The sequence below is a fragment of the Alligator mississippiensis genome, chromosome 4 (genome assembly GCF_030867095.1).
Source record: "Alligator mississippiensis isolate rAllMis1 chromosome 4, rAllMis1, whole genome shotgun sequence".
Lineage (NCBI taxonomy): Eukaryota > Metazoa > Chordata > Crocodylia > Alligatoridae > Alligator > Alligator mississippiensis.
In genome coordinates this window covers 131,663,932-131,689,826 of record NC_081827.1, presented here as the reverse complement: position 1 = coordinate 131,689,826, position 25,895 = coordinate 131,663,932, and the positions used below count along the sequence as shown (strand labels likewise).

Here is a 25,895-nt window from a genome sequence, read left to right as displayed (position 1 = left end):
CCTCAGTACCCAGAATCATGTCCATGCCTGTCTTTTAGTCTTTGCTGACAATATCTAACACACAACAGCAAAGGGATAACATTGCCTACGGTGTTATCTAGGAATTAAATTCCAGTGCAGCCTCTTAACAGTCTGCATAAATATTAGTCTCAAGCATGAATGATGCAGTGGGAAGACCAATCCAAAGTTACTGGTAGACTGCCATTACAACATTTTGTTTGAAACACTCTACAGCTATAAAATCTTAAAGTAAGGAGTAACAATAAAGCTCTCTTGTGTGTTAATAATCAGTTCCAAGACACTGGTGGGGTAAAGTGGTGCTAAAAGCCTCTAACCACAGCTAGCTGCAAATACCAAACTACACAAAATAGCTTAAGCAAAATGATTATTTTCATTATAAAAAGGTAGATTGAGTGTGTTTTGTGGATAATATACTCTGCTATATAGTGGGTGCATCTGTGTGTGCATATTAATGCATGTAAATAAGCTCTGGAGCTTACTCCAGCCCAAATAAATTGCCTACCCTACCTTAAATTATGCTCTGATCCTCCAGGGGATCCATCAACTGAGGCATACCCTTACAGAATCAAAGTCTGTGCTTATAAGCATTGTATTTCCCTTGTTGGTTGCTGTATAAACTACCTTCATCATTAAACACCATTTGTGCTTACACACAGTTGTTATTGAATTAACTAGCCAATTGCCCGTCAAGTATGACTGGGGGTGGGGGTTAGCTGGGATGGAGTGCTGCCACTTAACGCTGCCACTGTTCTGCCTCTTGCAGGGAGCGGGCTGGGGGGAGACAAGGCCAGCGCTGCTGGCCTCGGCTCCCCTACCCTCTGTCCAGTCCTTGCTGCAACTTCGGAAGCATAGCTGTGCTCCCCTATGCTTGGAGCACTCTGATTGGCTGTTTCTGTCAGCCAGTCAGAGTGCAAATAAAGCATCACAGAGACAGGCAGGCAGGCTTAGGCTTTTATAATATTAGAATATTTGTTTACATCAAAGGAGAAAGTAGCAGTTTCCAACCTTCCCTATTAAGAGTTGTATCATGTAAGTATCACATATACTCACTGCTTCTCAGCATGCCCCCTTTTGGTGCCTTTTCTGATGATGCCAATCTATTTAGCAGATACATATTAATACAATGCATCTCCTTTTGTGGGTGAAAATGACATCTTAAATGGTGGGTGCTCTCTCTCTGGTGGCTAGGATGCATTTCAGTGTTTCATAATATTTAATGCTCAGATGATGGAATGCTATCCTGTCTATGTAGAAAGGCAAAAATGTACATGGAGCACAGAACTAGGGCCCTACACTGACCCATTTGCTAAAAGCAATAGTAATTACAGGCTGAGCTAAAGACCCAAGGCTCTGAACTGAAAAGGAACTCTCTTATTTCTGTGGATCAAGGAACCTTAGGTATGTATGTAATAGACCTCCTCCCCCTCGGTGCTCAACCTGCAGAAATATAAGATGTTACATTGATGAGCTTTGATTCTTTAGCTGTAAATTAAGTTATAATTTCTCTTGCTCTTAGCTCTGAGGATTCCCTGGTTCCATGGTCCATACTCATACCCGTCCAAATGAAAACCTATTCTCTGAGAACATAGGTGGTATATTAGCCTTGTACTGGTTCTTTGCACAGAAATGAAAGCAATCTTGAATGAACTATTATTTTTATTTTATTAGACCTTTCTACAAACTATTATATATCACTACTCTAAAGTTTTATTACTCAAAGAACAGCATCAAAAAGAATAATCATAATAAAAAAAAGCTCCGAGATGCCTAAAACCTTCAAAGAAACTAACAAATAAATGCTGTTCAGTACTGACAAGCTCTGAAAGTGTACACAATATTAAAAATCAAGAGAACCAGAATTTTCCCAGACTGGAAACCTGCCGTCTTCAACTAATACTTAAACTCTAAGATTTGATGATGCATCAAACTTCTGCAGTTCAGGCTAAGAAGCCTAGAGCAGTGGCATAAACAGATGAACTGCATTGCTGAGACAAAAGTTATGAGCTCCCTTATTCACCTGCCTTAAAAGATTCTTTTAACAGCCATCTCTCCCCAGCCTACAAACTCAGGTAACTCTGCTTTACCTCCAGCTACTTGAGTCTCGCTGGGCAACAGAACAAAAGAAGCATATCTGAAAATTGAGGCAGAAAGAACAGGCAGGGGAAAGGAAGAGGAATAAACAGATGTGCTATCCTCAAACTGTGTTTTACCTGTAGTTTAATATTCATGGCAACTGAAGTGACCCATTTTGATGCTTCAAAAGCCACCCTGATAACAACATCCAGTGGTATCAGGAAACTAAATATTTTCCCCAAGTGTGTTTCTTTGCTTCTCTAAGGCAGGCTGGGACAATAACCCCATCTCTCTCTCTCTCTTTTTTTTTTTTTTTTTTTTTTTAAATCTCTTCCTTAAAGGGTCAGAGCTATGACCTTTCTGAACAAGGACAATCCTTGCTACTCCTTGATGTGCCAGATGGCAGCACTGATGAGCAATGCAAAACAATCCCTCTTCCCCAGACAGAAGGAAAACAGATAAATCAGTCACATCTGCAGTTTAAACTTCTGTAAGAGAAAATAGTAGGGCTGTGTGAAGCTTCGGTCCCCAATTTGACTCGGCAGAGATTCGGCCCGATTTGGTGGCCGAATCTCCAAATCTGAATTGTATCAGGAGACTCGTTAATCTCTCTGAATTGAATCGGAACCCTCTGAATCAATTCAGAGAGATTCAGTGATAGACACAGCTTTAAATGTCTTTTCTACATACCTCAAGGTAGCAGGTGGCTCATGAATGCTGCCATGCTGGGTCGCATGGAGCATCCCATAGGAATGCGGGGTCTCCCCAGCACACTCAGCAGCAGGCCCAGAAGCACTTCCAGTCCACTTCCAGGTCCGCCAGGGAGCACACTGGGGGACCCCCCTGCAACTCCCCGGCTTGGCAACTGGTGCCTCCTGGATCTGGGGAGCACCTGGGGTCCCTTTGTGGCCGATCACTAAGCTGGGGAGGGGAATGGGGGGACCCCCCAGTGTGCTCCCCGGTGCAGCACATGGGGGGGCTCCCCACAATCCTGTGGGATGCTCCATCTGCCCCAGCATTGCAGCATTCACAAGCCAAGCCTGGTACCTCAAGGTATATAGAAAAAAAACATTTAAAGCTGTGTCTATGGCCAAAATCACTGATTCTCCGAATCAGCATCAAACCTTCAGATGTGGATTCAGCTGAATTGGATCAGGGACAGCGATCTGAATCAATGAACTGAATCACTGTCCCCAATTCAGGACGAATCCAAGAGCGATCAAATATGGCTTGCTTCACACACCCCTAGAAAATAGGTTAAACAGTGAAGCTCATAAAAATCTTCAAACACTTAAGAAATCCTTTATTTTGGCAGTTTGGCAAGGATGAGTTCAATGTCTCTTATAGGGTATATGAATCCTTCCTCTATACCACCTTCAAATACTGTAAAAAAATCTTCGTGCAAAGATTACTTTAAGAAAAATATAATATAGAAACAGACACGTGTTCATAGATTTGTAAAACACAGGTCTATAGAATGTAAAAACAGCAAGGATTTATAGGTAAGGAATAAAAGACATGGTACCACTTGTAGTCCTTCCAGTTTCGGGTCATTGCGTGAGGTTGGTTTTATGACTTTTTTCTTTTCTCCTATAAATAGAACAAAAACGTATTCATTATACTCATCTGCTGTGACTAATGCAGTTTTTCTATACCAAATGCCATCAGTTTGATATTACCCCATTTTACTGATTGCAACATGAAAAAATGAAGTCATTTGTAATGTTAACAGATTCCCTCTGAGGAAGAAAATGGCATATCAGATCATTACAACTGCCATTATACATCATCTTTTCAGGGAATTCAAATCAATGAGACCTAAGTCATACTTTCTAAAAATAAAGAGAAAAGCCACATTTGGCTTGATTGCTGTGCATAAAATATAAGCCTTAGTTAAAGGATTTGCCAAAACTTGCATTGCTTCTTCATGACCTGCCTCAGGAGAGCTGGAAACCAAATTACATACAAGAGGTTTACTTTCACTTGATTAAACCTGGGAATACTGCTGAAAAACACATGAAATTCATTTGTACAGAGGACTTTTATGTCTGATTCACTGGGTCCCACCTCTGTTTCTTTAGTCCTGGTTCATAAAACACATACCTTGAACAATGTCATTCTCAAATGGCAATTGATTAAATGCAGTGGACTGTGCAAAAGCATTAAGAAAGTCTGGCTCCATTGTATTATTTTTCACTCCTAGAAAATTGAATGGAAAAAAATTATAAACCACGGTGGAACCAAAATGCATCCTAAAGAGGAAATCGGTATCCAGCGAAATGAGTTCTTTCAGGATCCTTTGGAGTGTCTGTGCATGACCCACTTTTAAACATGCTGCAGAATAAATATATTGAAGCAACTTTAAAAGAAAAATAAAGTTAATCAGGTTTTTCTCCTCCTTTCTTTTTATCATCAAAACGTAAAATAAAACCACTACAGTATACAAGAATCTCTTAACTCCAGTCAGTTCTGCTTCATCTGAATTAGATTGGCAAAAGCCTATTTTAACTCAGACAAAAAAAATCCTGTGATTTGAGACATGAGCAGGTACAAATCATAAAAACAGTCAGAACTTATAGATAGATGTTAGGGGTGGGAAAGGACCTTACAGAACATCAGGTCCAGCCCCCTGCACTTGGGCAGGAAAGATTGCTGGGGTCAGATGACTTAACTGATTGAAATGAATAAATCAGGAACATGTTAGATAGCTTAGACTGCATGCATTTCAAAAGGAAATTTTTAAAAAGGCAGACTTTAAGGTTATTTCCCTTCCAAACCACTGTTGCTTCCCCCATAACAATTCATCATAATAGTTTGACAACATACAGAATGCAGATACGATTTTCAAAATAGATGGGAACAGTGTAAGAGAGCAGCAGCAGCCACAATGAATTTGGAAGAGGTGCAGGGAGGATAGGGACAGTCTCCTCCACCCTCTGGAATTGATCCCAGGACTACTCAAGTCTCTAAATGTCTCTGCTGTCAGCAAGAATTTGTGAACTCCTTCCACCAATTTGTCCCACTTCTGTTCTTCTCAGCTAGGGACAGACATTACACATAAACCAGTTTAATTGATCAGAAACTGGTTTAAACCTATAACAGAACAGATGTTCAGTGCACATAAATTAGTTTGAAAATGCCTGAAACTGGTTTGAGATTAATCTGGTTGAATATAGCATCAGACTTAACTGATTTGGCTCAAACCAGTTTATGTAATGTATGTCCCAGACCCCTTGCTGGTTTAAAATAAACCAGACTCCCCCAGCACCCTCTCTGGGCTGGGCGGGGCTCTCTGCTCCACAGCAGGGCTGCCCCTCCCCTCTGCTCCCTGGCTGGATCTCCAGCAGAGACTTGCAGGCACAGCATAGTTGGCCTGGCTTCCCCCTGCCCTCCCCTCACTGCTCTCTGTTCAAGCAGGAAATCTCCCTCCCCCCATCTCCTACACCAGGGACCCCAGCCTCATGGACCCTAGGCATGTGGTATGCTAGCTAATACAGATGTGTGTCTCCCCAATTTCACTGGGACAGGCAGACAGAACAGTGACCGCTTAGAGCTGTTTGGAGCTAAGCAACAGATCAGTTGGTAAGCTGTTTAAGAGGAGTTTGAAGTAATGTAGAGAGACTATTGTTTTGCTGATCAGGTGATAAACACTGTTATCACCCCACTGCCGGCTCGCTCACCTGTCAGTTTGCTGCAGACAATATAAAGAAGCAGGGAAAGAGATTGAAAAGCTCCATATCATCAACAGATGCATGCACTGCACCCTCTCCCCTTGCCTCAGAGTGCTAGCAGGGGTCTGAGGTCTGGCAACACTCCTGCTCCTTGAGCAGCGAGTGGGGAAAAGCCTGGGATGGTGCAGGCAGACTTCCCTAATCAGGACATCCTGCTGGGGTCTGGTCACCCCCCCCCCCCCCCAGCTCAGCACTGTGAAAGGGAAGGAAAGGCTGCTCTAGGATCCCTCAGCTTCTAACCTGAGCCACTGCAGGCATGTGCCTGAATTTCCTCAGTTCAGAGAGAATGTCTGTCCAGTTAGAAACCAGTTCAGCCTAGCCAGGTTAAACTAATTTGCAAAGATTGAATCTATTCAGGCTTAGGCTTTTTCAATGTCTGTCCCTAGCCCTAGTGACTGCACTATCAGAGAATATTAGGTGAGGTCAAATTTGTATCATAATGCTATCACACAAAAGGGAAAAAGGTCAAAACAGCCTTTAATTGGCAGATTTCCTAACTCTCAAGTGCTTGACATTAAAAAAAAAATTGCAACTTTCTTTGGAGGAAGGAAGAAAAGCAAAAGGAGTATGACAGTCTGGGAAAGCTGTTAGTTTAGCCTGGCAAGATTAAAAAGTTAGAAGATGCTTAACAGTATTTTAAAAATTGAGGGATAATTAAAAAACAGCTCATCTTTCTTTATGCTGTTTTATAACACATAAAGAAGGGAGTACCTTATTAAAATAAAGATAGCATACATTTACATATACTCTGGCAGGAAATCAGAGTTGCATGTGGTAACTGAATTTAGAAGAGATTGGATAACTCTGTAATTACCTAAAAAATATGGGCAATATAATCTTGTGCTTCAGCATACAAGCTAGTCATCTGCAGGAGTCAAAAAGGAACTACAATTATCTTTGCTGTCAGCCATACATAATCATTATTGTTTATTTTTTGTACTGCGGTACCATAGCTGCATCATGCAAAGTTCAGCAACTGTACATTGCAAACAGAAAAGGGCTAGGAATGGAAACAGCACTGCAGGACTAAATAAGGTGCAATGTAAAGGTAAGGGCTTCCTCTGAATTGTCATCTCTTGACCCCCAGTGAGGTGGAGCAGAATACCAGATGTGATGGAAAAATAGTCTAACCCAGGTACTACAAATGATTCTTTACTACAGAAGGGAAACACATTTCCTTCTTATTAAAAAGTATCTTTTAAGTTTCAGACCAAGAAGCGGAACAGTATATTTAAAGGGGAGAAGAGCTCCCCTTTTTACACGCTCACCTCTGTGAGCACAGGGGTATGGAATAATTCATAGGTGACGGCACCGCAGCAAATACTACTGCACACAGAACATGGAAAACCTCTGATGTCACATTCCTGCTTTGATGCCTTAAGTATCTTCGTATCACATAGCTGACCCAGCATCTCTCTCTTGGGTTCCAGTAAACATACAGTGTGTTAAGAACATGTGTACAGCCTTTGATAGTTTATTTTTAAAATATGCTGAGAGAGAGAGAGAGAGAGAGGGAGAGAACACGCTATAGAGAAATTCTTATTAGATATTTTCCACACATGAGCCTTGCAAAAGAAAAAACACAAACTTCACAACAAAATGCCAGAGGGAATGTATTTTGCCACAACAATTAAAAAACTAATGCTTGCTGAAGAAATGGGGCAGGAAAAATAAAATAATTAGAAGATGGAGCCATTCATTTTTTCCTCTAAAATAGACAATTATCTACTTGACAGAGGAAATGAATTGAAAGGAAAAAAAGTATGCAATATAAAAGGACACTTTCAAATGCCTCAGTGTCAGGTACCTAACTCCAGCTGATTTCAAGGTAGGTGGTGTGGTAGGCCAGTAAGGGATGCTCCTGCACTAAGCCACCCAGCTCACTGCACCCAACCACCTTCCAGGCTCTGAGTGCCTCCCTGGGGGCACCTCACATCTAGGCAGCCCCCTTCCTGGAGCACAGCCACAAGCCTAGGGGGTGACACTGCCACCACCCAGGGTCTGGATTGTTTCTAGGCCCTGTGCCCCCTGGGGTGCACAGGCCTGGTAGTCCTAGAGGGTACTCAACCCACTGCAAGAATTTGGGGTGCTTCCCTTAGTCTGAAGCACAAATAGCAGTCTCCCTTAAGCATAATCAAGGGAGACCCCAAGGGGACCCTAAGGCATAATCTAGACCTGTTCCCAGTAAGTCTCCCACACTAGGTACAAAGGAGAAAGTTACGGATTACAAGGAGTAGGTTTGGAATACGGTAGAGGGTAGAGCAGTATCAAAGAATAACCCTCAGAGCCAACAGTGGCATGGTAGCTTTTGATCATGCATCTGAGTAACTGCAAGCTATATATCTAGTTAGATCTCAAGCAGCTTACTCACAAGTATCATCCAGAGGCTGACAGAACTTTACTCTGGAGGCAGGCAGTTTGTAGTGTGTCCACGCATTTCAAGAGACAGAGACAGCTGCCAAAGTTCATCTGCTCTCAGTGTCTTCATCATGGCTGCCACCTCTCCTCCTAGGGAGTTTTTAACTTATGACCTTATGAACTCATTTACCTGATCCAACGAAGGCCAGCGGTTGTTGGCTGCCAGCCAACCAATTTGAAATGCATCACTGGTTGCCAGGTAGACTGGCAGGGTCTCTACCCCCCTCCCATTCATGATGTCATTACTTAGAACAATAGGGAGTTTAAACCCCCACCCATGTCTGTGAAGCCAGGCACACAGGTCACTTCACTTACTTCATTATGCTGCTTAGCCACTAGAAGGATAGAAAGGTGAAGAATCAAGTTTGAAAGAGAGAGAGAGAGAAAGGGAAAAAACCTGGCACAAAGGGAAAAGGAAGGAGGCTGTGATTGAAATCCTCAACAGGAGGTAGGGCTGTGTGAAGCTTTGGTAGCCAATTCGACTCGGAGGAGATTCGGCGGCCAAATCTCTGAATCCGAATCAAACTGGGAGACCCATTAAAAGGTCTGAATCAAATTGGAAGCCTCTGAATTGATTCAGAGAGAGATTCGGCACCGATTTGGAGATTCAGTCGTGGACTAAACAGGCAGCAGTCCTCGACCACACTGGACACAGCTGCTTCCAGCTGGTAAGCCTGTTGTGGTAGGCAGAGGGGGGAGGGAAGGGACATAGCGGGGGGCAAAAATCAATGCCCCCACAGTGAGGGAGGGATTGGGGCTGGGACAAGCTGCTCAGCCAGGGCAGGGGGGCGTGGGATTAAGGCGCTTTTAGGGCGCTTTGGGAGGCTAGCCCTAGAACCCCGCTGCTGGGCTGTGCTCTGTGGGGCAGATGGAGCCAGGGCTGTGCTCTGGGTGGCTAACCCCAGCTGCAGCCCAGAGCACAGCCCTGGCTCCACCTGCCCCGCAGAGCACAGTGCAGTGGGGGGCTATGAAGGGGCTGCAGCCCCTGCCACCAGCCGCACCCCAATCCAGGTGCATGCGCCTGCCCCTATTCCCTGCCACTACTCGCCCAGCTGGGATGAAGCTGCAGCTTGTCTGGGAGGCATGGAGTGGCTGGAGCAGCTTCCAGCACTGCATGCAACTTGCCTGAGGCAGTGCAGTGGCACTGTCCCGTACCTCACTTCCCCAGCTGGGCAAGTGGCAGGGGAGCAGAACCCCTGCTCCTCGTGCCTTCCGCCCAGAGCAAGCCATGCTTGCATCACACCCCCCTCCCGCCCCCCGCCAGGCAAGCACAGCAGGGCATAGCCCCTGCTCCTAGCACTGCTGCACCCGCATCCCCCACCTCCCCGCCCCAGTTGGACAAGTGGCGGCAGGGCAGAGCCCCCGCTCCCAATGATGCTGCATGTGTATTGCATACCCCCCAGCCCAGCAGGACAAGCAGTGGCAGGATAGAGTCCCCACTCCCAGCACTGCCACACCCACATCCCACACTTCCCCGCCCCAGCTGGACAAGCACCGGGAGAGCAGAGCCCCCACTTCCAGAACTGCCGCTCCTGCATCCCTTGCCCCCCTGGCCCTGGCTGGACAAGTGGCAGCAGGGTATATCCCCCACTCCCAGCGCTGCTGTGCTTGCATCCCATGCACCCCCGCCTAGCTGGACAAGCGGTGGCAGGGCAGAGCCTCCGCTCCCAGCACCTTCCACCGCCCATCTGGAGCACAGCCCAGCCCAGCCCGCCCTGCACAGATCTGGGGGCACACGCCTGCTCCCATGCCCTCCTGGACCAGTGGCACATGACGGAGTGCACTGACAGGAGCCCGCCTCCTCGAGTCCCGTGCCTCCCCATCCCAGCTGGGCAGCTTGTCCAAGCCCCAGCCCCAATACCTCCCTCACTGTGGTGGTGTTGATCTTCCCCGGCCACAGCCCTTCTCTCCCCTCTCCACCCACCACAACAGACTTACCAGCTGGAGGCAGCTGTGTCCAGCATGGTCAAGGACTGCTGCCTGTTTAGAATATGGCTGAATCAGCACCGAATCTTTGGCTCCAAAATCAGCTGAATCAAACTGGAACAGTGATTCAAATCACTGAATCAAATCACTGTCCCTCTGAATTGGCCAAATCTGAATCAAATACTTGCTGCTTCACACAGGCCTAGTAGGAGGCCTTCTGCCACTTATGGCTTTGAAAATCTCCCTCATCATTCCTAAAACACACACACTTATTGGAACTCAAAATGTTAGATTCTTTCAATTTTGCTTACTTTTTATACCCGACATTTCCTTTTAATACTTACATTAAAATAACTTATTCTATTCAACACCACTGCTTACATTTAATACAACAATGGTAACTAAAATATAAAAACAAATTCCAGTGGGCCAGACCACAGGTCCATCTAGCCCAGTATTCTGGATCTCATAGTGGCACTGAGCAGATACTAAAAGGAGAGAATATTTATGTAGGGCCTATCCAATCTGTCTCCTTCACCTCTTCCCTTACAGCTTCCACCATTCACAGGCCTAGGAAGTGCTAATTTGGGGGTGACATTCTTTGCAGGTTGTGTCTGGTTGAAAAAATCAGAGCCACCTTTAAATATTTGAGCCTTGGCATCTCATTTTCTCCATCTGCAAAGTAAACAGAGTACACTACTGCACAGGGAATCTGAAAGCATTCATTTGTTAGAAGACTAGACTGAAGTTTCTCCTGTATAGTAATGGGCAACATGTAGCTGTGTTAGCCCATGCTCCGACTACATTCTGAATAGTGGCTCAGTAGCAGCCACAGTCACCAGTATGGGTTGCAATCTCCCCATACTATCTTTCACCTTCTTTGGGTATGTGAAATAGTCTACCCCAAACATACGGCCAGAGGAAATAATTTTTCCTCCCTGCCCCCCCCCCCCCCCCACACACACACACATACCATCAAAACCCTGCAGCAGTAGCTCTGTAGAGATTTCTATCTCTGATGAGCCCTGATCCCCGATACAAACTAGTCCACAAAGGGCATGTCTACACATGCCATTAACAGGCAGCAATAAACTGTGGTGCTTATTGATTATAAGGAATTGCTTACAAGGTTTATAAAGCAATTGCTTATAACAGGGGTCAGCAACCCCTGGCACGTGTGCCAAGCGTGGCATGCAAGGCCATTTTGCTTGGCACACCGTGCCCAGTCCTGGCTCTGGGTAGCTGCTGCCAGTGACGGAGCCCGGGCTGCTCCCAACAAGCCTTGCAGCATCTCCCAGCTGATAGCAGCTCCCCAGAGCCAGGGCCGGATGCAGCCGGGAGGCTCCAAACAGCTGTGCCGGGCTCCAGCATCAACTCCACACCAGCACATGCAGGCATGCCTCGGAGCGGGCAGTGGGGGAGGTCCCTGCACTGAAGCACCCTCATGCCCCAGCCAGCCAACTCAGAATCTACACATAATGATACTGTGCCCGAAAAAACTCCACAGCAGGGTAGTTTATTAGTTTTGTGTCCTCTAATACGGGCATGCATGTAGACACCGACATGTTTACTGGGAAGTTAATTAGGCAACTGAGCAGTAAACATCTCATGTAGACATGCCCAAAGAGGAAATAGGCGGTACCCTGCAGGCCTTTAAACTCCTACATAGGCCTTTGTCGTAATTGTCCTTGACGTATGAAATATATAAAGGGAAAGTGGGCATTAAATTACAGTATGTTATTAAATGTACAGCTATGAACACTATTAAAAATAAATGCATTCATGGTAACCCTTACTTTTAAGGTAAAAGTGAGCTGCTAGGTGATCTCTGTGGAATGACCAGGCCCTACAGATGTGGCCTTCTGGAAGATAATGAGATTCGATTGTGTGCCAATCATTTCCCATCCTCCAAGTTTCTTCACCTCATCTTCAATCCACGCCTACCGCTTTTACCCATGTTCTGTCCTTCGGTCTTCCCCCTTGAAATTTCTTTCTATTTGGCTATTTCCTTCCTTATGCCTTCCCCTGGCTTCCAAAAACTGGCGATGGGAGTAGAAATTATTGTACGGCTATCATCACATTTGTGGCCATCACACTGTTTACTCAGCTTCTGTGTTCTACTTGTACCCCAACATCATGGGTATTTTGTCCATTTAGACCAGGGGTGGGCAAAATCTGGTCCATGGGCTAGATTGGGCCCATGAAGGACTCAATTTCCCAGCAGCCCCAGCCTACATCACAGCAGCTGGTTTCCACAGAGACCCCAGAAGCAGTGTGGCTGTGGCAGTGTGGGGCCATGGAGACTGGTCCCAGTAGTGCTGGAAAGGCATGTAGCTGGGTGGGGAGCTGTACCCTGCCCAGCTGTGCTCCACCCTGGGCAGAGACATGCAGACTGTGGATCACAGCTCTGCCCCAGCTCCAGACCACACTGTCACCACTGCAAGATCCCTGCTCTGACCCTGGAGCAACCCCCTGCCCAGCTACATGCCCTGCCAGTGCTGCTGGGGCCATTCTCCATGGAAAACCTGGCCCCATGCTGTCACCACACCACCACTACTGGGGTCTCCATGGAAACTGGCTGCAGCAGTGCAATCAGGGGCTGCTAGGAAATGGAGTCTGGCCGTCATCCAGACCCACCATTTTGTCCCCCTGATTTAGACTCAAGTTCTTCAGGCAAAACTATTTTCTACTCTAGTTATGAAACAAACCCCGATTTCTGTTGGGTCCTTATTCACCATTACAATAAATACCTATGCTATTTTTCCTGGTCTTAGTTCCCAAGCTAGCCAAGGTTCAGAGTGCTGCAGGCTATAGCTATAAGGAACCTTTGTCCTGTTGTCTGGTCAGCATCTTGGGAACTCAGGGGTCCTGGTATTTCATAGGAATATTATTTATTAATAACTTATATTTTGAATCAGGCCCTACTGCATTAAAAACTTGATATGTTACATTTCACCTCCAAGGAACAACTCACAACACTCGTGTACATCACAGATAGCTGCCTTCTAAATAGTTATGTATTGCATTAAGAACATAATGCAGTAGGAATGTGTTTGAACTTTTCCTACTTCTGTCCTGTTTCTATTTCCTATAAGGAATGGAAAAAGGGTTAAAATTTAGGTCTCATACAAACAGGACTATGTATTTACTCTTATAAGGTTCTGCAACACATTCTTTTATTTTTTCTTCGTTGCTTTTTATGAATATGCTATTAGATTTAGCCTCACATTCATGTAAGCAATATTTATTAGTACATGGAAACAGGTCTCACACTGAGACAATTACGTGAATATTGTTCACAACTGGATTTGCTGTTGGAGTGTTTAAATAATTTTGGACCTATTATGGACTCTTCTAGCAAAATTATATAGTTTTATCCCCTGGTCTCTGTTACTGAAACAGTATCAGAAATTTAGATCCTGATCAAGACAGCAGCCTCTTTACTTATCTCTTTCTGGTGGAATAGCCAATGAATCAGGTTTTGCTGGGTCAAGATTTGGTGAAACATTGTGTACTGTAATGCAAGACTGCCTTTATTGATGAAAAGAGCCAAGATATTGTTCTGCTAGTAAAACAAACATTTCTGTGAGAAAGTTAAGTTACTTCATACTTCCTCTACAATTTCTTTACTATCTTATTCCCCCAAATCATTTATATATAACATTATGCTAGTAACAGTACCACCTTATATATAAATCTAGTAGAGAATATATACAAAGCACTTACTTTTGTAGGCAATATCACTGTGAAGTCTAAACTTTGTAATTTCCGGTTTGAAAAAGACAAAAAAGTGCTGTTGGTAAGCTCAAAATATTAATAAATGGCCATCAAAATATTTTGAAAGAGAAAGCCGAGACATAGGGAATATACCTAATTTTATAATGTTGGTGTTGGAACACAGCAGTTAGAAATCAAAATGAGAATGAAAAAAGACTGGGTATTTTGCATTCAGTTGCAAACAACCTTTTACTTCCTCATTGTATACTATGGTTTTCAGTGATGACGCTGTCCTGTGGTTTTAGCAAGCACAAGGAGTTTGTGCACGAACACTGTTTCATGTAAAATCACTTGCAAAAGTCTCCTTTAACAGTTCTTTTAGTGTTCCCCTATGGTCTTTTCAAGGCACAATTTATGAGAAAGAAGCATGCAGCCTATTAGGGAAGCTTTCCACAGATTTGCATTGAAATTGCTGCCTTCCATTGAAAGCAGGTTGAATGTTATACATAAAGGAAATTACACATAGGACTACTTACATTTGGAAAATGAGAGGACTGTCCCAGAATCAAGAACCCTAAAGACGGTATGTCTCAGCACTGGTAGACCCTGAAATAAATAAAATGTAATGGCATCAAAGGCATATCCAAAATCTAGGTTTTACACTGCCCCTGTATCTCATTCCCACACTATGGCAACCCACTTAAAAAATATCCAGTATGTTAGCGTGTCCACGCAGGGTACCACCCAATCCCCTGGTTCTTGCCTGCCATGACTTCAATCTTATTGAAGAAAAAGGGAGGGAAGAGATGTTGCAATGATTAGTACCCACAGAAGGACCACGCTTGGTCTATTTCACAATCTAGGTGCTTTTTTATTCTTTCTTTTACAGGGAACCAGGTGGGAGGCAGCAGCTCGTCAGAGTTGTTCCTGAGATCACCCCTGCGCTCCAAAGAGGATCCCGGCACCTCAATTGGTACAGTAAGTGTCAATAAGCGTCTCGCCAGCTTGTGGCTGTGTCCTCAATCAGTCCCTGTAGGGTCCCGTTTGAGTCCCCCGCCCTGTGTAGGGTGTCTCCAGGCTCCTTCTTATCCAGGTTACTTGCTGTAACCCCTGGCACTCATAGTCCTTTCCCACATCCAATAATAAAGAGAAAGTAAAAGGAAAAAAAAGAGTTTTCTTTCTTTTCTCATGTCTCAGCACCCTGCCGCTAATTACCTCATTAGTGGCTTGTTATGGGCGATGCCCAGTCTCTTTTGCCGGGCACTGTGCTGGCGTGCAGATCTGGGAGTTCACCCGCAGTCAGGTCCACAGACCTCTGCCCCAGCTTCCCTCTCCCCTTGAGTTCTGGGTGCTGGGCCAGGTCTCTTCAGGGGTCTGGGCTGGTGACCCCCACCTCCTTTGGCTTCCGAGTTGCCTCACCACGTCCCTGCGTGAAGCCGCAGCTTCTCCCCCATGCAGCGGCTCTGTCCTCCCCAGACTCACCGCCACTGCCGTGTGTTCCTGGTAGATAGCGGGGGTGGGCTGCTGGTCCTGGGCTCCGGAGTCCCTTGGCCCATGTTGGCCTCACATTGAGGACCCCTCCTTCGGATCCTTCTTTGCAAGAGTCCCCAGCAGCTCCTCTCTTCTCTGGTGGTGCCTGAAGGCAACTTTCCCTGGGCATCGTCCTCTTCATATCCCCGGGCACCAAGCCCCATTGGCTCTCCATGGGCGTGGGGCATCTCCTCACCCTGCCAGACTGCAATGGGGGCAAACCTTTTCAGCTGGCGTGCCACAGATTAACCCTACACTCTCCCCAAGTGCCACTCCGATCCTCTTCCTCTGGCCAGTCTGCTGGTCTGATTTCTGCTCCCTATTCTGTATTCCTGACAAAGTTCCTGCTCCATCTTCTGCTTCCTTTCCTATTGGCATCTGTGCTTTCTGTCCCCTCCTAGATCTGCTGCATGCCATACAAAGGCTGCCTGTGCCACTTTTGGCACTCATGCTATAGGTTGGCGTCCCCTTGTGCACACCACAATATCTTCAATTCCAACTCAGTGGCTACATCTACATAAGAGTAACCAATGTTACTGCGCAGTAAGGTCCTGCACAGGTTTTTTTTCTGATGCTGCTGTGCAGCAGCTCATTATTAATGCGTAGTAGCGTTGTGTCATGGTTAGTGACCCCAACACTACTGCACAGTAGTTCATTGCTACTGCACAGTAGCATTTTATGTAGACACAGTGAGTGTATGTTTTCCTTGCTGAACAATAACAACAATAATACAATGATTACTATTGTTATTACTACTACTATGATGGACTACCACTACTACCACCACCACCTAACTCGTATTAATGAAAATGTAGTAATAATAAAATAAATCTCAAAGCATCTCCTAAAGGCAATCAGCATCATCATATCCATATAATATATAGATAGGGAAACTGAGGCACACAGAGATTATATAATTTGTCTAAGATTACCAAGGTAACCCAGTGTCCATAACAGGACAAAATCCCAGGTCTCTCTAGTCCTAGGCCAGTGCTCTATCCACAAGGTAATTTTTTTCACTAACAGCAGGGAGGTGGCATTATTTGGACTACTCATTTTCTCTGAGCACTTCTTTCAAGTAGCAAAGTATATATTTTCATTAATTTCCACTACAGTGACACACTTGCACACCTCTTGGAATCCCCATAATGGTAACAGTCAGTAGCTGCCATGCTCATTCACTAATCAACTTGGTCTGTTTCAGTAACATGAAAGAACTGACCCCTCCACCTGGATGTTTAGTCCCATATCTTAGAAAATAAGTGACTGACCCTCATGGGCAGATTTAGAATTTTGAAAAAGGGGGTGCAGATGGGGAAGTGCACCGTCACGTATAAAACAACACTTATTTTTCTCCAGTTATAAATAAAGTAGAACCTTTACTAATATGCTCGGAGCCTAAGACTATATCATTTAGTTTAAATTGAAGCAAAAAAATATATATAACTTCACTGCAATGAGTTAAAAACAGTCTGTAGGTCTGTGAAATAGGAGCTTCATTACCAGAAACAGCTAACAGACAGCAGAATTGTAGAACAAATGATAACTTGAACAGTTGAACATCAAGACCATTAAAAAGACAGGGTCATTAACACCTGTGGGATGAAAAGTTTAGAAGGGGCCAGGTAGATTATAATCAGCCATGAAGTCAATTGACTCAGCACTGCTGCACTAGAAATGGTGCTGCTACTGCTAGGCAGCTGGTTCTAAACTTTGGGTGGAGCAGGAATCAAAGGGAGTGCAAGTGCACCAGTGCATCCTTCCTGGACCCGCCCCTGCTGACCCTCAACTTTATCTAAGTTCCTACCACTTACTGAAATCCATGGGAGTTGTGGTGCTAAATACCTGTTTGGAACTGACATTCAGAGCACAACCAGATGAGTGTGCACGTGCCTCTTGCAGCAACTCAAAGCCCTTTCAGGTGCTGCAAGAGGCATGTGTGGGAACAAAAAAATGTTCCCCGCACTGCAAATTTGTAGTGCGGGGGCAAAATTAGACCCCTGAATATCCAGGGGTCAAAAAAACCCAAAAAAAACAAAAACCCTTGGGGGGAAAAATGCAGGGAAACTGGAGGCTTGGGTCCTCCACAGAGGTAACCAATCAGAGGGTTTCTATGGTAGGTCCTCGCCCAAGTGCTGAAGCATGCTACCTGCCCAGTGTGCCAGCCACAGAAAGCTGGACCTGGGGCCCATGTGCGTAAGTAGCAGGGGCGGGCAGGGACTGGTGGAGGGGACCATGGGGGCCCCAGCTGTTCCCACCCCCTGCCCACTCCCCAAGCCCCCTGGATCACTGCCCCACCCAGCCATATCTCCAGCCTGCCCCCAAGCCCCACAACCACTGCCCCACCCAATCTCACCTCTTGCCTGCTCCCCTAGCCCCACCCCAATGGCTGCCTCACTCATCCCCATGAAAAAAAAGAAAAAAGCCCCACACTCACCAGCAGCAGCTGCTGTTGGGGTCACTGGGGCCTCATGTCAGAGCCCCCCTGCACAGCAGGAGGCAGCAAGGACCAGTCCTGGCAGCCTGGCACCCGCACTGCCTCATCGTGTGGGTGTGGCATGGATCGGCAGGGCACCACACAGTTCTGCGCACTATTGGGCAGCTGGGGCCACTGCAGATGTCACCTGGGTCTGGCACCACTCAGCCCGAGTGGCTCCAGCTGCCTGAGAGTACATGGAGCAATGTGGTGTCCTGCAACCCAGGCTGCACCCATGCAACGGGGCAGTGGCAGTGCAGGTGCCGGGCCCCCACTACCCCTGCTGTGGGAGGGGGCTCTGCCATGAGGCCCCAGTGAACCTGACAGAAGCTGCTACTGCCAGTGAGTGTGGGGTTTTTTGTTTGTTTTTTTAAAGTGCTACAAGGCTGGGGCCAGGTGAGTTAGCCATCAGGGATGCTACAGAAGCCGGAAGAGGATTGGGCTGGGGGAGCAAGTGGGGGTGGTATATGTCTTTTGTTTTAATTGTGGAGGAATGTGGATTTTGGGGTATTTTACAGAGTAACTTCTGGATTTTTTTTTATCAGGGATTTTTCAGTTTTCAAATAGGGAACACCAAGATTCCTGCTAGGAAGGCAAGTGGCAGGATGCAGGTAAAGGAGCCTGTTCAGAGCTGGCACCTTGGACCCAGCTGGAGGGGGCTGGCTTCCTGGACAATTGGGCCAGGAGGACATGCCTTGACAATTCAAAGCAGGCTACCACACCGGGAACATCTTCCAGATGATAGCTGTCCAGATGGCTGGGCAGAGGAACACATGGCAGTAGTGCCACACAAAGGCGAAATCTACAGCCACAGCCCATTAGCAGCTGGTCCAGAGGCGCAGATGCCTCTACTGGCTGTACAGTCCCCATCTGGGTCTGGCTGTGACCTGCTGTGTACCTGCCAGGCAGCAGCCCTGACTGCCAGACTGCTGCAGTGGGTAGAGGATGCAGGGAAGTCAGGGCTGTTTCAGCAGTCCAGCTGGCACAAGGGGTAGGTACCAATTGGCCAGGCCCCAAAAGCTCTTGTCTATTTGTCCATTCAAAATGGCTGTGGGCTCCAAGGCCCACCCAGTAAACTAGTAGCCCCCACTATATGGGGGCTCAGGCATGAATGGAACAACTGATTTCATGGGACACCTAAGGGAAAAACAAGGATAGGAGTGACATGGGGGTCAAAGAGTCAAAACATGAAAGTAAGTGCTCTGGAGGACACTGAGCAGATCTCCATGGGCACTAGGCCAACCCTAAACATTCAAGCCCCAGCATGGCCCGGGCCCAGACTAGGTAGTGATTGCTGAAGGGGATCGGCTGGATGCCAGAAGAGTGGGCCTGGGCAAAGTGCAGCAAACAGATATAAACCCAGTCCAACTGGGAATGGCATACCTGCTCCTCCCCCACCCTCACATAGGTGAAGGCAGGGGAGCCAGCAGGGTGACAGGCATGCCATACATCCAACACAAGCCCCCTCTCCATCTCCTTTTGTGCAGCAGCCTCCGAGGCAAGGAAAAAAGACCCCTTTGCCATGAAAGCGGGAGGCTGCCACGATTTTGGAGGCCTCCCACTACCCAAGCCAGGGCCTGCACCCATGTCTCAAAGTGCAGTTTCTCCCACTTGGGCAGTTGGCACTTCACCCCATGCCTGCAGATGAGTGTCAGAAATGGAGCCCCACCACCCGAGCTAGTGGAGGGTCCAGGCCCCCTGGCTTCAGGTCACCCCGCAGCCACCTGCACATAGCTGCGGTTCCCCTGCTGGGGGGCCGCGGCTAGGGCCAGAGGCAGGCCGAGTGGGTGTGCTCGCTGGTGTAGCGCACCTGGTTCTGTCAGGCGCTGCTGGTCTAGGCTTGGGGGCAGGGCCCCTGCCCTTCCCACCCTCAGCTGTGGAGGAGGCTGAAGAGGAACCCTTCCCACCACCTTTGCCCTTCCTGATGGCAGGAGAGGGGGCTTTAGAACCCCTGGGGGAGGGATGGGGGCTGGCCAAGGGAGACTCCCTGGCCCTGCTGTCTCCCTGCCGGAGTCCCGCCTGCCTCTGCAGCGGAGGCTGCAGGCTTCTCTACCCCCAGAGGAGGTTTGTCAGACTTTGCCCCTGGGATGGGATCTATAGGGGTATGCATCCCCTTGGGGGTTTGGCTGGGATCTGCCCCCATAGTGGGGGCTGCAGGAAGTTCTGTGGGGGCATCTTCTGCCCCCACAGAATGTTTCTGCCCTGCCATAGTTTCACATGAGGGGGCAGAAAACAATAAAGAAAATAAAGATATGCAGTGGGGCTGGTGAATCTAGTAGGGCAGGCTGGGTACTGAAGCTCACTGAGCTACAGCCCCACAGGAAAAAAAAAAACTGGGAGGGCAATGCTTGGGGAATGTTGGGGAGGGGGAAAACACACAGACACACACATGGAGCAAGGAGACTCAAGCAGGCTTACCCAGCCACACAACAAAACACAAGGGCAGGGAGCGGACCACAGAACTTACCACACAAAAGGCAAGAACAGACAGGGGAGGCTGCTGAGGCAGAAGTAAAAGATGGCTGGACCAGTGGAGTGGCTTTACTTGTTGAAGATCAGTCTGTGAGCCCCACAGGCCTCCAGCCAGGCTCTCAGCAGCAGAGGAATAGGCAGGAAAAACAAAGCAGGAAAAGATGCAGTGAGGCAGACCTGGAGGAGGGCAGGAGCAATCAGTCAATTAGGGAGTAATCCAGTGCAGGTGTGGTGTCAGGTGGTGCAAGGTAGTGCAGCAAGGAAAATCTTTCATCCTGAGAGGGGGCAGCAGCAGAAAAATGGAAGCAGCAGCAGTGATGGTAGTAGCCACCCAGTTCAGCCACTCAGGGTATGCTTCAGGTAAAAGTGGAGATCAAGGCTGGGAGTGGCCTGCTAATGCAGCTAGGGCAGGCAAGGCACCTTTAGGTTCTGGCAGTGATGGTGGGGGAGGGGTCCACAGGCAGCGCAGGTTCCCTCCCAAGGCTGTCCCCCAACCACAGCTTGGAGGTGGGCTGGGCAGCAGGACATAACAGGGGTGCGGTGCAGTCCAGTGGGCCCCTCCCTGAAGGAGCAACAGCATGCAGCAGAGGACCCCCTTGCGGAGGGAGCAGCAATAGCAGCAGCAACAGCAGCCCAAGGCAGAAAGGGGTGCTGCCAACTTACACCCAAAAGCTCTAAGACCAAGCCAGCAGTGGCGAGGAGGCTGTCAAAATCTCCCCAGCAGTCCAAAGCTAGCTGTACCTTTCTGGTGAACCAGCGGGTGTAATCATGGTCAAGAAATGCAAGTAGCTCATCCCTGGGGACCACTGAAACAACGAGGTCTGCAGGCTCCATGGAGCCTGCTGGTTCTTGGGTGTCCTCCTCCTGGTCCTAGAGTTCAGAGGGCTCCTTTGGTGCCATCTGAACCCCCCAATCTGCTAAGATTAGGGGACCCCACTGTGACCCTCTCTGGTGTGGGGCTATGGGGCAGGCTGGAGGTGGTTTTCCTGGGAGGTGGAGGGGGAGGGAAGAGAGCCACCACGCACCAGCGTGGGCTCTGGTATCTGCCGTGGGGTCCTGGGAGGAAGAAGGTCCCCTTTCAGGACTCACTGGGGTGAGCCCCAGGTCCTCTGTATCCCCTAGATCAGAGGGAGGAGGCTCTGCTGCCAGGCCTTCCTTTGGGTAGGCCTCAGCCTTGGCGCCCGTGGTTTCACGGGGTAGGCCTTTGCCAGCAGAACGAAGGGCTTTGACCATGGGCTCCTGTTCGGGACTATCCAGCAGCCCTGAAACTTCCAACATGGGGATCACCTGTTTGATCTTTCCCAGGGGTGGGTGTCAGACAGAGGTGGGGAGACCCCTGGAGGCTGGGCCACTCCTTCCCCCACCTCCACCATGTGGTTGTCTTGGGAGGGGGAGAAGTCATCCACATCAGAGGGCTCCAACTGTGCCCAGGCCTTCCTCTTGCTTTTATGTCTGGAGGGGACCTGCACCCACTCAGCTATGGGGTGGTCCTCAGGTGGACAGGATCCAGCAAGAAAAAGGTGAGGGTTGGGGGGCTGGGGAAGCCACAATGGGGGTATGACTAGGGGCAGGGGGGCTCTGCTCCATCTCTCCCCCCAGTTGCTGGTGCCCTCCCTGGGTCCCTTGAGCTTATGGGTGGGCTTGTAGTTCTGGCTGGTGTGCCAGGGGGGCCTGAGGGGGGTGGGGCACCAGCGGTAGGGGCACCCCTCTTTCCAGTGGGACCTGGAGATGCCCTCCCCACCTGGCCCATGGGGCACTCATGATGCAAGTGCCCCGGGGCACGACACCAGAAGCATTGCAGGTTCCCCGGTGTATAGAGAGTCCTCACCAAGGTCCCCTGATAAAGAATTACCAGGCACCCCTCAGCCTCCAGCCACGCTCCTGTCGCCAGCTTGATCATGACCTGGAGACAGAAAAAGCGCATGTGGCAGAGGCCAGGGTCTCGGCACCCCAGTGAGAGGGCCATCACCAAAGATAATTCTACCCAAGGTTTGGAGCTAGGAGAGCAAGGCCCAATTGGGGATATAGGAAAGGATGGAGCTGAGAATCACCCTGGTCCCCAGCTCTTCTAGAGGCTCAAGGGGGACGGACTCACCCTTCAAGACAAGCCCCCTCTCCACCACCTTTTGTGCAGCGGCCTCCAAGGCAAGGAAAAAGACCCCCTTGCCATGAAAGCGGGAGGCCGCCATGATGTTGGGGGACCCCACTACCCAAGCCAGAGCCTGCACCCAGGTCTCAAAGCACAGGTTCTCCCACTTGGGCAGTTAGCACTTTACCCCATGCCTGCGGGTGAGTGCCAGAAAGGTAGCCCCACTACCCGAGCTGGAAGGGCCGGTGGTGGAGGTTCCAGGCCCCTTGCCTTCAGGTCTACCCGCAGCTGCTGCAGTTTCACATGAGGGCAAGGAAGACGATCAAGAAAAACAAAATATCCTGTGGGACTGGTGAATCTAGTAGGGATGGGCTGGGGTTGTGGGGCAGAAGGATAGGGAGGAAGGGGGCTGAAGCCCCACAGGAAAAAAAAAAGAAACGGGAGGTCTATGCTTTGAAAGTGTGGCGGGGAGGGGGAACACACACACACACACGCGCGCGCGCGCTGGGGAAACTCGAGCTGGCTTACTGAGCCCCACAACAAACACAAGGTCAGGAGGACTGGACCACAGGACTTACCACAAGTGGAAAAAATACACAGGGAAGGCTGCTGAGACAGGTGTAAAAAGATGGCTAGAGCAGTGGAGGGGCTTTGTTTGTGGAAGAACTGTCCAGAAGCCCCTTAGGCCTCCAGCCGGTTACTCAGCAGCAGAGCAGAAAGCAGGAAGACAAATGAGGATCAGATACAGTGAGGTAGCTGTGGGGGAGGGTAGGAGCAGTCAGTCAATTAGGAAGTGATCTAGTGCAGGTGGTGCTGCAGGGAATCTCCTTCTCTCCTGAGAGGGGGCAGCAGCAGCAACAAGGCAGCAGTAGCAACAGCAGCAGTGATGATAGGAGCCGTCCATTTCAGCCACTCAGGGTGTGCTTCTGGTGAAAGTGGAGGTGAAGGTGGGGGTGGCCTGCTAAGGCAGCTGAGGCAAGCAAGGTTCCTTTAGGCTCCAGCAGTGATGGTGGGGGAGGGGCCCACAGGCAATGCAGACTCCCTCCCCAGGCTGTCCCTGACCACGGCTTGGTAGCAGGCTGGAACAGGGGTGCAGAAGCTGGGGTGTGGTGCAGTGCACTGGGCCCCTCCCCAAGGGGGAGGCAGCAGCATGCAGCAGAGTACCCCCCCCGGGGGGGGGGGGGCAGGAAGAGCAGCAGCCCAAGACAGGAAGGGGTTGAATTTACTCCAAAAGCTCTGAGACCAAGCCAGCAGCTAATAGTAGCCAAAGGCAGGAAAAGGCCTGGCCATCTGCTCCCCAGAGGCTCCTGAGACCAAGCTTGCAACAACCAGCTGCAGCAGCAGCCTGGGTCAGGAAAGGGCATGGCCAACTTCCTCCCAGAGGCTCCTCCCTCAAAAGCTCTTGAAAGCAAGTAGCCCTGAGCTGTTTGCTAGGGTAGCTTTTTATACTGCTGGGGTCAGCACAGGTGCTGCCACAGGCTCTAGCTCCCCCTGGCTACAGATCCAGGAGGAGCCAGGCAGGGTTATTTTGCCCCAAGTGGCACAACTTGCACCAAGTACATGTCCAGGCACGTGCACTGAGGCAAAAAGCCCTGGCTCAAATTTGCACTACTTCTATTTGTGCTGCTGTAAGCGCACATGCCTGCATCTGTGGATGTGCCCTAAGTGTCTATTCTACAGAGAATTTTAGTGACCTAAATGGTATAGCATTACCAAGTCAGAAAATCAAAATTGCTAGCCAGTGCACTATTCAATTGGCAATTCAACACAGGATCCTTGATCTTTGCATCAAAGGATAAAACCAGGCTTGTTCCCCTTGCAAACTGTGTGGAAGAATAAATGTCAAATCAAAAGCTGAAAACAAGGGTGTACATTTTGCCCTCCTGGAAGTGCATGCTGTGAACTATGCGCTCAGTCAGCTGGAGGTATAAAGAAGAAAATGTTGAGAGATTACATGGATAGTAAAGGGAGGAAAAGACTGGGATATTAGGAAATGCTGTTTGAGACCTTCATCTGAATGGACTCCTATCAGTGGGTGCAGGGTGAGAGATAGGGAGTGTTAGAAGAGGAAAATGTGTTTGCAATCACTGGCAAAACAGGTCAGGGAGGAAACAGTAACTTCTTCCCTGATGGTCCTGTCCACCTTGCAGCCAAACACAGATATACAATAACTTTAAACACAGAAGCCCAGCATGGGCTGGCATTCTTCTTTACAGCCATAGTGTGGGTAGTGTTCCCATATTTTATAAAACAGTAATGCTCAACCTTTTGGCCCCATGGGCCAGGTGAATGCTGTGGGGTGTCTGTGGGCCAGATCGAGTCCCATAGAATCATAGAAAATTAGGGTTGAAAGGGACCTCAGGAGGTCATCTAGTCCAACCCCCTGCTCAAAGCAGGACCCTCCCCAACTAGATCATCCCAGCCAACGCTTTGTTTAGGCAGGTCTTGAAAACCTCCAAAGATGGAGAATCCACAGCCTTTATGGGTAACCTATTCCAGTGCTTTACTACCATCCTAGCGAGAAAATTATTTCTAATATCTAACCTGAATTTCCCTTGCTGCAACTGGAGACGGTTGCTCTTTTTTCTATCATCTGCCACCACTGAGAACAGTCTAGATCCATCATCTTTCAAACCCCCTGTTAGTTTAGGGCTGCTATTAAATCCCCTCTCAGTCTTCTCTTCTCCAAACTGAATAAGCCCAGTTCCCTCAGCCTCTCTTCATAAGTCATGTGCCCCAGCTCCCTCACCATCTTGTTACTCTCCACTGGACTCCCTCCAATTTGTACACATCCGTTCTGTAGTGGGGGGCCCAAAACTGAACACAGTACTCCAGATGTGGCCTCACCAGTGCTGAAAAGAGGGGAATAATCACTTCCCTTGACCTGCTGGCAACACACCAACCAATGCAGTCCAGTATGCCAATAGCTTTCTTGGCAACCGTCCTAAGTGCAGGACTTTGCACTTGTCCTTGTTGAACCTCATGACATGTCTTTTGGCCCAATCCTCCAATTTGTGTAGGTCACTCTGGATCCTAGCTCTACCCTCCAGTGTATTTAGTACTCCCCCCAGCTTGGTGTCATTTCCATACTTGCTGAGGGTGCACTCTATGCCATCTTCAAGGTGAAGGCATTGAACAAAACTGGCCCCAGGACTAACTCCTGGGGCATTCCACTTGATGCCAGCTGCCAACTAGACATCAAGCCATTGATTACTACCTTCTAAGCCCAATGCTCCAGCCAGTTTTCTATCCACATTACGGTCTCCCACAACGTTCTCAAAGGCAAGCTAAGGAAGTACAAGCTGGATGAATGGACTGTATCAAAAGCCTTGCTAAAAATCAAGGTATACCACATTCACTGGTCTCCCTGCATCCACAGAACCAGTCTTCTTGCACAGAAGGCAATCAAGTTAGTCAGGTATGACTTGCCCTTGGCAAATCC

The 25,895-nt window shown here is 48.4% G+C and overlaps 2 protein-coding genes and 1 long non-coding RNA gene across 4 annotated transcripts in view; all 3 read right to left on the bottom strand.

Annotated features, from left to right (window-relative positions):
* The window catches only part of PARVG (parvin gamma), a 45,619-nt gene extending 31,494 nt beyond the window's left edge, over positions 1 to 14,125 (bottom strand). Inside the window, exons 1-3 of one of the 2 annotated variants that reach the window (XM_006263623.4) lie at positions 13,896 to 14,125; positions 4,198 to 4,293; positions 3,620 to 3,684 (exon numbers count right to left, since the gene is read on the bottom strand). In XM_006263623.4, coding sequence (XP_006263685.1) covers positions 3,620 to 3,684; positions 4,198 to 4,276 — 144 coding nt within the window. In that variant the 5' untranslated portion in view covers positions 4,277 to 4,293; positions 13,896 to 14,125. Of the gene's footprint in view, positions 1 to 3,619; positions 3,685 to 4,197; positions 4,294 to 8,196; positions 8,331 to 13,895 lie in introns of those variants that run through there. The other variant, XM_019493161.2, reaches the window with a different exon arrangement.
* A 296-nt stretch (positions 14,126 to 14,421) lies between these two features.
* The window catches only part of PARVB (parvin beta), a 132,203-nt gene continuing 120,729 nt past the window's right edge, over positions 14,422 to 25,895 (bottom strand). The window contains exon 13 of the mRNA XM_059726646.1: positions 14,422 to 14,492. Within this exon, the coding sequence (XP_059582629.1) occupies positions 14,461 to 14,492 (32 nt within the window). The 3' untranslated portion in view covers positions 14,422 to 14,460. The remainder of the gene's footprint in view (positions 14,493 to 25,895) is intronic.
* Positions 20,952 to 23,973, bottom strand: LOC132250208 (uncharacterized). Its single transcript, XR_009461847.1, has 2 exons — positions 23,032 to 23,973; positions 20,952 to 22,267 (listed from the first exon to the last, which is right to left on the bottom strand). It is a non-coding gene; the product is annotated as an uncharacterized LOC132250208 (long non-coding RNA).